At 35.4% G+C, this 12151-nt stretch overlaps 1 protein-coding gene across 11 annotated transcripts in view; it reads left to right on the forward strand.

The window, feature by feature from the left end:
* The window catches only part of MBNL2 (muscleblind like splicing regulator 2), a 106535-nt gene that overhangs the window by 60550 nt on the left and 33834 nt on the right, over nucleotides 1-12151 (forward strand). For all 11 annotated transcript variants that reach the window (XM_072411196.1, XM_072411177.1, XM_072411212.1 and 8 more), the window contains exon 2: nucleotides 4122-4845. In XM_072411196.1, coding sequence (XP_072267297.1) covers nucleotides 4672-4845 — 174 coding nt within the window. In that variant the 5' untranslated portion in view covers nucleotides 4122-4671. The remainder of the gene's footprint in view (nucleotides 1-4121; nucleotides 4846-12151) is intronic.

The raw sequence follows: 12151 nt of genomic DNA on the forward strand, positions 1-12151 counted from the left end.
ATAATATTATGAATCTAGATTCTGAAAGCCAAAGGGAAAAATATGTTATTGTATGTAAAGAGTTGCTGAATGTCCGAATGGCCTTGGTGTCTACAGTTACAGAAAACCCCTGGCCTTAGACTCTAAAGTATTACCATTAAATACACAGTTCAGATTGTCTGTTCTGTCAAAGGCTTTAAAATTCTTTCAGATAATTTTGTGGTCCACATATGCCTCCTGTTCATATTAACAGTATGTATATTGTCTGTGAATTCTGTGGAATGTTACATTTGGTTCTCGCCAACGTAATCATAATCCAGTATGAGGAAGATTTTTATTTCATACATCTGTAGCTATTTTTATATCCCCTTACGTACATATAATACAGTAATCCTGGCACATTGGTTTGGAACTTTATGAAGTCATTTTACTCATGATAATTAATTTATTTGACATTACATGGCTGACGAGCAGAAGTCTGCTATTGGCTTCTTCTTGTTTGTTTGCGCACTGCTAAATAACTCTCCATGTATGGCTAGTTGCCTGGCTGGAGAGAAGCAATACCTCATCGTAGGCATAATATGTTGGCATAAACTATCATCACACTTCATAAATGTAAGTCACAACTTTTAGTAGTTGCTTTTTTTTTTTCATGTCCAATGCTGGTGTTTTAGACAGATCAGACTATAAAGTGTGTAAAGGAAATAAATATGCAGAAAATATATAAAGATCATTTCATATTTTGGTTATGCATACTGTGTAAGATAACATTTAACTGACAGTTTCAAATTTTCAAATTTCTTGTAGCAGATGTGTAGTGTATTCAGTTTTAGCACATAGGCAAAACATATTTGCCTCCATTAGCAATGTACCCCTTTTTCTTATCTTAAGGGGGTTTTCAGGGTCCTTTATCCCTGTATGCTACATCAGTCCGGCCATTAGGACCCAAACAGCCAGTGTAACACCAGTGCAAAAATCGGAACTTCATCCAATGTTGCCAATACTTAAGCAGTTTCTACTATTTTGATTACACAGGCAGTTAAAAAGCTCAGGCCAATCTACCAACATCCTTTTTTATGTGCGTACACCACATAGTGGTGTTGGATGCTTTTGATTTTTCTTACTTCCAATAAAGTCAACAACTGGTTGCATGTGTTTGAAAGTGCTAAAAAGAGCTGTGTTTATGGCCAGTTTAGGCTAAAAAACGCATCCAGTAGCACTTGGAAAATACCCAAAAACATTCAAAAATGGTTAAAAACGCCTAAAGGCATGCCAAACACCCCCATTGACATGATTTGATGTTTTTATGTGTTTTAGGGCACATGGGAAGCTTTTCCCCCTATTTTTCCCCTATATCAAAAGACATTAGTATTAAATGATAGATTTTTTTTCCCATGTGGCCATACAATGCTCTTTGATAGAACTTCAGCCTGGCAACACATTTTATTTCTAACCACCCAAGTTATATCTGAAAAGTGTATGTGTATTACTCATTTAGGTTACATAATAAAAGCTGTCATACAAATAGATTTATGTAGGCAGGGGGTTTTAATACTCTAGGGCTGATTTTGTGTTTCAAAGAATTGTATATGTTATGGCTATAGTTCTCTGACAGCTCAATGCAGTCTAAGGTATCTCCATAGATTGGGACTATTAAAACTCCATTTCTGCTTTTTCACCACAAAAATATATACATATATAATGTTTGTTATACATATTTTTTTATCTTAACTCCATCATGCTCAAGGACACACATGTATTTTTTCTGCATAAATATTGCATATATGCACAAAAATACCAGCTTAATATTATATATGTATTTTAATTTGTATGTAAACTTCTAGTATATTGAAATAAAGAAAAGTACCTAAAGGTTGCTGCTTCTCAAATTTTTATGTGACACACTTCACAGAAGTAATCTGCTTTGTCAGACATACAGTAAAGTCAGAAAATTACATACACTTAAGGTGAAGACTTTAAAACTCACCTTTTAATCTCTCCACAGATTGTATGCTAACAAACTATACATTTATCATGCTCAATAAGACATCTGCTTTGTACAGGTCAAAAGTAATTGTTTACCTGAAGCTAAATATTTTGGGTAGCCTTCCACAAGCTTTTTACAGTAAGTTGCTAGAATTTAGGCCTATTCCTCCAGACAGAACTGCTGTAACTGCAACAGGTTTGCATGCCTCCTTGCTCTAACACAAGTTTTCAGATTTACAGATTAGAGTCAGAGGTTTGTGATTACCACTCCAGTACTTTGCCCTTATTGTGCTTAAGTCATTTTGCCACAACTTTGGAGGTATGCATGGAGTAATTGTGCATTTAGAAGATTTGCAACAGAACCTCAACTTTCTTGACAGAGCTCCTGAGGCATTGCCGCAGGATATCTTCATAATGTTCTTTCCTCATGATGCCATCTATCTTGTGGAGTTCACAAGTTTCTTCTGCAGCAAAGTACCCCCATAGCATGATGCTCCCACCCCCATGATTAAAAGTTGAGATTGGGCTCTCACGCCCCACTCTCAAGCCTCACCCTTTTTCCTCTATATATGACACGTGGGTTTATCAAACTAAGGGACATTTTTTCCAGAAAGAAAGATCTTGTGCCATTGAAAACTGCAGTCTGACTTTTTTTTGTTATGGCTTCTTCTTTGCTAATCAACCTTACAGGTCATGTCGATATAGGACTTCTACCTATGGATATAGATAGCTGTCTACCTGTTTCCTCCAGCATCTCCACAAGGTCATTTGCTGTTGTTCTGGGACTGATTTGCACTTTTCATATCAAAAGTATGTTCTTCTCTAGGAGAAAGAATGCATCTCTTTTCTGAATGATAGGGTACATTTCTAAGGTCTTTTGGTGTTTATCCTTGTGTAATATTGTTTGTACAGATGAACGTGAAATGGTCAGGCTTTGGAAATCGTTCTCAAGTTTCTTTTGACTTTCCCATTATGTCAATCAAAGAGGCAGTGAGTTTGATGGTAGGCCTGAATATGCATTTATGTATACAGTTCGACCCATTGGAATTGTGATATAATCATTAAAAAGTGATATAAGTTGTCTGTAAACATTGTTGTAAGAAATTACTTTGCCCTTCACCAAGTAGATGTCTTAAACAGTATTCAAAATGTAAAGTTTGGTAGTATAAAATCTTCAGAAGGGGTTAATGGCTTCACCCCATGTATATGCAAACTGTTGACTCCTACATTATCCTTCAAAGCAATTTCTAGAAAAACTACAAAAAAAAAATAACAAGCATTACATTACAGTGTACCAAAAGTTCAAAATGTTATACTACTATCATACAGTACTTCTTCAAACTGGGACATGCTGGCAGTAGAATACATTATCATGGACTGGCCTACAATTTTTTGTTTGCCAGTGTGCAATCTTCCTGTGAATGGCAGTGCATTGGTGAACGACATCCTGTGTCCTTTAGGGGTCTCCAAGAAAAGGATTTTATAGTAGGTTGTACAGAAATGCATTGTTTTTCTCATGGGAAGTGACCATTTAATTTGCCTAAGAGATATATTCTGAATAAATATTTGTAGAAACCAGTTTCCTTTGTTTGAAAAGACAACAAAGACGATAAAATGTTGTCAAATGCACATCACTGTCTTCATATATAAACATATGTTGTATAATGTATGAATTTGCTATTTTCTACTTGGATTAAAGTGCTTGTCTAAATGTTGCCAATTTAGTATAATGTTTGTGAGCATGGTGAGATATTTACATATTCAGAAAAAATAATCTGTAGCGCTAAACTCTACAATTAATTGGAAACGAGAATCTTAATAAATTGGTAAGGAGGTTAAGCACATTAGGCTGAATTGTTTTCGAAGTGGCTTGTCTAATTATTGTGTCTGCAACATTCATCCATTTCTGAGTCACTCCCATGTCCTGGATGAATGCCTAGAATATTACAGCAATATGTTCCCCAATTGGTTATTCTGCCCATATGCAGATCTTCTCGGGGAAGGCAAACTTTTTTTTTCATAAACACAGAACAGAGAGCTGTATTATGCTGCTTGTTTATGTGACACTTCCTCGTAGGATGGGTGGGGCCACTCTTTTCATCTCAGTCTTTCAACCGGCTTGTAGTAATGTCACCATTTTTTTGTGTGTCTTTCAGGTTTGCTGCTTTTTTGGTAAGTGCCTTTCTCAAGAGCCACTTTTTCCAGTAAGGGCTGCAATTCTGACTTTTTAAAACATCTGAATGCCAAACGCCGAGGAGCTTGTCCTGCAGCTGGATTTTATCTTCTGTGTTGTGCCAATGACACTTCAATAACAGCATTGGGTTGACTGACATCCTATTCCAGCATTCTCACCGCAAAGTGTCCAAGGAAGTATATTATTCCACAAGGGATAGCCAATAAATTACAGTAACTTTATGGAAAACAGATATCATCAACATTTTCTTCCGCCTAAAGTTTCTTACTTAGTGGACCCTGAACACGTTGTCTTCTCAGTCAGAATTGTTTAGGTGGAGCAACTTGATCGATGACTGACTCTGTGCTGAATATTCGGATCTTCTCATGCTACTTTTTGTGTTTTGGACTCCCTTCAGTAGTTTATCCCAAAAAGCAGCTATATCTTTATTTACCTAGATTCTGTTAAAGAAATCTCTGGACTCCAGCAGACATAAACCTGAGAGTTACCCATTAAAGTCTGGTTTCTCCAGCATGGCTTTGAATGTAGCCCCAGTAAGAGATACAAAATGGCTAACACTAGAGGTATGCAGGCAGTTCCAGAGAGGAACTTGTTCAAGATCTGATGAGGAATGCAAATTTGCACATCCACCCAAAAGTTGTCAGGTTGAAAATGGACGTGTTATTGCCTGCTTTGACTCCCTTAAGGTAAGGAAGGTTTGTTAATACATTTTATTATTTGTGTGTTTAAGTAGATGAGTGTATACCAATTCTTCGCTGTATTTATCTAAAGTACATTTTATAAAATATCTATTTTGTGATTTTCCAGTAATAACAATGTCAGTAACTATGTTGCAACTCATTATAATATATATAAACTGCTTGTGTATTTATGAATCTGTGGAAGTGCATATAGAAACAATATACCACTAAACCGTGTAAAATGAGAATATACCAATTATGAGATGCTAATGATATACTGAAATATAAAGCAGACAATATATCTTTGACATTCGTGTAATGCCATTTGTCTGAACTTAAACATGCATTTAAATCTGCTAAAAGGTTAAATATAACACTGTTTTCTGCATTCATCCATATGTTACTTGTCAATGCTTTAGTTTCACAGATCCACCTTTCATTAATCACCAACAATTCAGAATAAATAGCTAAATAGGTAAATGTACACATGAATGTTTTATTAAAAGTCACCAATGCTTACTATTATTAGCTTTGTATGCGTCCTCAGTCTGCTAGTTCAAACATATGGCCAATTTAAAAGATAAGTCTTATCTTAATCAGCAAATTTTGAAGGTGCAGTTTTTGTTAGAATTGGATAATGACCTTATGGCCTTACAGAAGTAATCTTCTTATTAGATATTTTTTAACAGTTGATGCTGTCTAATTATAGATGTTACTTGTAATCTGCAGCTGTTTCAGTCCAAACATATAAGGTTTTCTAAGTGGCCATCAAAATTTCAGCTGACTCTGAAAGCATGACCTGTACTTTTAGGACCCCTAAAAAGAATGTTTTGTTAAATGTCTTGAGATACAAAGTTTTAGAATATTGTAAATATTGTAGAATATTGTAAGGCTAAAACGCTGTCATATTAAAAATGTAATCACAGACCTAAATAGCAAACACATACTGTCAGCTGTTATTACAATACAAAATTTGATTCAGTCTTGCACAAAATTACGTTTTGTCTATTACTATTAGACATAAAGTATCTTAAGTTGAAACTTTATATATGTAGAACTGAAGAGGCATATTTGCCTCGGCAGAAAATGTTTAAGATAAAGTAATATTAATATAAATAAATATGTATGTCCAATGTCAATTAGTATTTTTTTGCAGAAATACTATATGGTGAGGTTTATTTCTATGCAGTAAATATACCATGGGGTCAAATTGCACATTTTTAACTTCCAGACTTAAAACACAGCCTTACCACATACGAAAGGAGACTGTGCCAAGTGTAGACTGCAAGTATCCGATTTATCATGTGATTTATAGGGTAAATACCAGTATCATAAAAATAATTTTCCGATCTGGTAAAAGCATATATTAATTATTAAGGGTAAATTAATTTTACAGGTGAAATATTCACTGATGAATGTTTGGTAAATATGACATCCATGTCCTGTCCTAAAAAAGGAACCTTTGGATGAAAAAAAAATCTTTCAGTAGCTGCACGTTTAGTCAAATACTCCCAAATATGTCAAGTTTCATTTGCCAATTTTTATATTTGATTAATTTTGCCTTATTCTATTTCAAGCATCTCATTTTATCTAGTGACCCATTCAGCTTTGCATGCAGTGTATGTAATATTTTTGTTTTCTGTATGGAACAGCACATTGACAACTTCTAGTTTCAAACGTTTGCTGACAACATTTTTTCCAGACAACCACCGCTCAAGAGCTATGGCAATTGTTAACAGAAATATATACTTCCTCGGATATATGGTCATACTTTCTGGGCTCTGATGTATGAAACTTTTTTAAAGTATGTTACATTTTATTGGTTAATTACAATAAATCCCTAATACAAAAAAAATCTGGCGGTGCTTAGTTATATTGAGACAGAAACACTGCCGGTGTGCACTTGGGAACTGCAAACCACACTGGGTAACCAGACTTGCAAATCTGCAAGACACAAATCTTCAAACTGCAAAGCCAATACTGACTTTTTGTTTTTGGAAACCCCAGCTCCCCCCAGTTCCTTGAATTAGAATTGTTGGGACTGCAGTTGAGCCCATGGCAGAATAATGCAGGTCACCCTTACACATGTCTTATCCAGCTAACTGTTCAATAATATGTGACTTAAGGCCAGCTTTAGAGTCATGCAGGAGAGCCTTCCAAATATCGCTTTGCCCCTAAACACTGTAGAGTTTTGATCATTAGTGATATGGCATCAATTTTGCTGACCCTGCTATCAACAGAGCAATTCCAGAGAGGCTGGTAGTAAAAGATCCTGACACTGAGGACCAATTGTCAGTATCAAGATTACCTCTGTGACATGGCCTCATTCAGGCAAAGTGGAAACAGCTGCTCAGATCTGAGACTATTACTGGTAACCTGGTTAAGACATGATTATTTGCATACATATTTAAATGTCAAAGTAAACATAAAAGCACTGTAGAAAGACACATAACGTTCATTATAAAACATTGTCTGGTTTGGAAGATGTATGAGGTAATGTTGAGTACAATTACTACAATTTACCTATGTATATTAAGTGAGTGAAGATCTAATATCTGAGGATCATGGCAGTACTTAGGGGCACAGCAAACCAAAAACGTATCTGATTGTTTTTCACCTCCAAGATAATCCAGCTTCAAGAAGTCCTGCTCACAGTGTAGGAGCATTTCTTTACATTGCTGTTAACTAGATTTTCTTCCTGTTTAAAAACAAAACTGAAATCCTGTTTGATGAATGAATTTGCTTGTTTTGTAAAATTGCTAGAAGTTCTGTAATACAGTTTTGCATAGGCTACGGGAAGTTAGAAACATTTTGTCAGGTTTTTATATCTGTCCCCTTTGGAGATAACTTCTCATTCTGGCAGGAAGTCAGTAGGTACAGTCAGTAGGTAGCAATATATACCTACAAGAAGCTTATATCCAAGATAAAATAAATAGTTTCTTCTGGAGTTAGACTTTAAATAAACAGGCTATCTAGTGCAGCTGTCTATAGTTCTCTTACACCCCCACTCTTGTGCGTTAATGGGTAGGCATTGCCTATGCCCCTGTAATGTATTTCTGGTCCAAATCTCTGTTAAGCGTTGTTGGATTTGTAGATGTGATAAATGCAGTAATTAGACTAATTGCCATTTTTTCTGAGAAAAAAGCAAGTGTTCTGACCAATTATATGTTTTAGCTCATTTCACTTTGTTCATTTTTACAAACATGTGTGTATAAATCAAAGCTTTAAATGCTTCCTGCAGGTGTGTGGTTTGTTGGGACAGAATAGGAATAACAAGGTTTTTTAAACTTTATTCCCCTAAGGGCCAGTGTTTACAGGGTTTTGGCTTGTGTCCATAGAATCAGTTTGATATCAGAGTCAGATGCACCTCAAATTATGCAGAATTCATTGACAGGCACATTTGACCTGCGGGTGACCTCCTTCTGACTCGCATTTGACCTGTTTGAAGAGTGTTTTGCATTTTCTTTTGACCTTTATAGGTATAAAAAACTTTTTAAATGAACAAAAGCCTATCGACCCAGGCCAAAATGAACAATGAAAAGCTCCCACATAAATTTTTGCATATACAATAACATATAAAAAAAAGGGTTATATATATATAAGGGTTATATATACATATATATATATATATTTATATATATATGGAAGTTTTTTTGGAGAACCAGCCTACACAGAAATTTGTACATTTTTACTATTGTTATTAGTATTGACCCCGAGTGGAAGTTATCCTGATATATTAGATATTATATGCGCTTTTAAATCTGCTGAAAATACAAGCAGTATTGTGAACTTAAGGCAAAAGTACATTGGCATATTAAAGCCAATGTGCCTTGTGTAATATCCTGATGAAATAATACTGGTCCCCAACAGTAAGCATGACTCCCAGCCATACGTTTGGGACCTGCCATGCTACTCACTCTTTGCCAATAGCAGCACTGGGAACCACAAGCCTATTCACTTTGAAGACTGGCAATTTGTGACCCACTTGCAGAAAGATTTTCCAACAGGTAAAATAATCTCTCTACAATATAATAATTGCCATTCAACTGCCTGAGGTGCTTGTACAGCTTATCGCTAAATAAGATTTGAAGTTTGTTTTTAATGAGTACTCTATGACCAATTTTACTGGAATCTTCTACTTCTGACTACTCTTTCCTGGGTCTCTGGCATCCAAATATTAATGGTAAGATGGATTGTAATGTGTGTTGCCAGTAGCTGTCCAATACTCATAACAAGGGCAAGAAAAGCACTGATGGCTACAAAAATTGCATCTACGTATGATCACCTGTATATTAAGTTTTGTTCTTCTAGTAAACATGGTTTTCTTTTGCTATGCTAGTGTGCTACAACTGTCAAAGAATGCAGATTTGCTTCGTAGTCTACGTGACTGCCTGATACTGTATGTTTTAACATATGCAATCTAGTGGGGTACAAATGTTATTGTTATATTTTATTGAATATGGAGAGAGAAGCAGATTGTCTTATACTCACCATATACAGGATATTATATGGGCAGAAAGCCCAGTCTGCAGTTTAATTAGAACTTTGCAGTTATTGTTGGGTGCAAAGTAAAATAATTAGAACAATGACATACTTACAGCCTATTAAAATAGATCTCTTCTACAGGATAATTAACCTTTAGGTAGATTGTATAGTACCATATTTAAATGTTCCCCTTTGAATTGGCATTTGCCTGATATTAACTAGGTTATTAGGTAAGTCATTTGTTTGTGCATACTGGGTAGATTTTTGTGAAATCGACAAACTCATTGCAAATAACAAGCAATAAGCATTTCTTAGCAAACGGAGGAATGACAAAATACTTTTGTGAATTGTGGATTACAGATTTTTTCTTTATTTCTCTTCATTAATACATGATCCTTATATGGTCTGTTATGTGTTTTTTAAAAAATTTGCTATACTTTCCAGGACATGTATAACACTAACCTTTGTCTAAAAAATGTAGCATAATATGCTTTGTCTATCCTTGCTGGGCTACCAAGCTGGTAATCGGGAGTAAAATTACCTAATTTCCTTTTCAACAGATGGAGAGGTTAAAGTAACAGGATTATCACATTAGGTGCACCTTTTGTAGCTAAAAATATGGTTTAGATTTCTTCCAAAAGGCACATTGTGCTTTTTTTAAAGACAAAGTATTACCACAGATGTAAGGATATTGTGTGGCTTTTATAACTTAAAAAAATGATATGCAATTTTTATAGATATATTGTCCATTTAAAATGTATTTTAAAATTGCAGGCAAACATATGTATATAAATATGTACTTGTAGTTTACTTTAAACACTTTTATAATAAATGTTTTGAAAGAACTAGGTGTATGTTCCACTTACTTCCCTTCACATAACAGCCATACAGCCATATATGTTTGTTACTACATCACAGATCCCCTTGTCTGCACTGTACAAGCACTCTTTAGCTGCATGCCAGCCCAATGTGCATTCAGAATGTGTTTAATAGGGTAGGGGTTTTTTTTTAATAGGATATAGGAATGAGACTGTTCTGTCTAATTAGTTATTAACCTTTTAATCCTTCAAGCACCAAGGAACAACACAAAATACAAAGTAACCCAAATAGTGCATAAAACAAAAATGACTCATAAAAAGTCATAAGCATAAATAATTAACTCTATATTATAGCATACATATGGCTCTTTTTATAAAAGAGGGAATCTGACATTCCTTGTGGGAATCTTCTAGGTCCATGTGTTTTTCAACGGCAGTAACTGATTCCCACATGGGAATGTTTGAAGGAATGTCAGATTCCCTCTTAGAGTAGAGCCCATAGTAATATATAGATATATAAACAAAGAAGGGTGGGATCAGCACATTAGTGCTGCTATATCCAGAAATGCAAGGCATTCACAGGGCACTCACAGGTCCTAAAGTAAAGTTATATTGTAATTCATAGTTCTGATGTTTTGGTGGCTGTACCCCATGTGCATTACAAAAGGTTAGGGTAACTTACCACAAACACATGATTTGAGCAGAATGGTTGTTGTAGAAGGTAGTGAGTAGGGATGAGCGAGAATTTCCTCGAACTTCCGTCCGGCGGGGAGCTCGACCTATCGGCGAATCAGAAGGCCGTTCTCGCTTACATTTTAGGTAAGCGAGAATGGCCCGATTCACCGCAAGATCAAACTTAATATTCTCGCTCGCTCATCCCTAGTAGTGGGACACTACACAGCACACAGCAACTATTTAACATATTAGCACCTACTTCTTTTCTACTTCTCTAGCTATAAGATAGCAGCAGTGTTGAAATACTTCATTTTTTGGAGAATATACCCTTTACCAGCCATATGTCTGAAGGGGTAGGGTGCATGCAGAGTGTTTAGATTTAGGCGGATCCTCTTGTTCAGTAAATAGCATGTGATATTGATCATGGCCAACATGTATGTGTCCAGTACTGATTAGAGCCTGGAACTGAATTTTGTCCAGGAAAGATAGGAATTTCAGCCTTTCAAACATTATTTTTTTAAAAACATTTAGGTTTAGGTCTGCTTTGAGGTTGCCAATGGATAGAACTATCCTAGCATCCAGTAGATATCTGTAAATATCTTTGTCTGGTACTGCAGACCTTGGTTGCTTAGTAACATAGGCTTTTAACAGTTTATTACCAGTTACAGTAATAGGTATTCTAAGCAGTCTTTGATTTGTCATACTGATAAAGCAGTTGTTTCTTTTTTGGCCAGCACTTCAGTCTTGTATGTAATGCTCTGTTATACTACAAAGCTCTCAATAATTTCTCTTTCATAATGATTCAGGAAGGGTACAACATTTAATTGCTTTTCTCCTTAATTAAAGAAATATGGCCAAAATTAAAGGGATGCATAGAGGCTTATTTTTTTAGAAATACAATTTCCTTTGGTGACCAGTTGTTCATATGGGATGATGTTGCTTTTTATTGTACTAAAGAAAAAAAATCATGATTCAACCTGTTACCATTGATTTGTTACTGATTTGTGCAAATGAGCTAAAAAGAAAGGATATCATCATCTATGATATAGTTAAAAAATATGTCTTTATTGTTTTTTATACATTTTTATTTATGTAAATAGATAAAAAGGAATTACAGAGGTCATCAAAAAATACCATTAACACAGGTTGGTGAGATACAGAACTCAAAACAAAACATGGAACAGTTCAACCAAATACTATAAAACCAAAATTAATACAATGATGACAGAACAATCTAGTGCAGGGGTCTGCAACCTGCGGCTCCGGAGCCGCATGCGGCTCTTCAGCCTCCTTGTTGTGGCTCCCTTCGGCTGCCACGGGGAGATCTCTGATGG

Source organism: Pyxicephalus adspersus, chromosome 1 (genome assembly GCF_032062135.1).
Source record: "Pyxicephalus adspersus chromosome 1, UCB_Pads_2.0, whole genome shotgun sequence".
In the NCBI taxonomy this organism is placed as follows: Eukaryota; Metazoa; Chordata; class Amphibia; order Anura; family Pyxicephalidae; genus Pyxicephalus; species Pyxicephalus adspersus.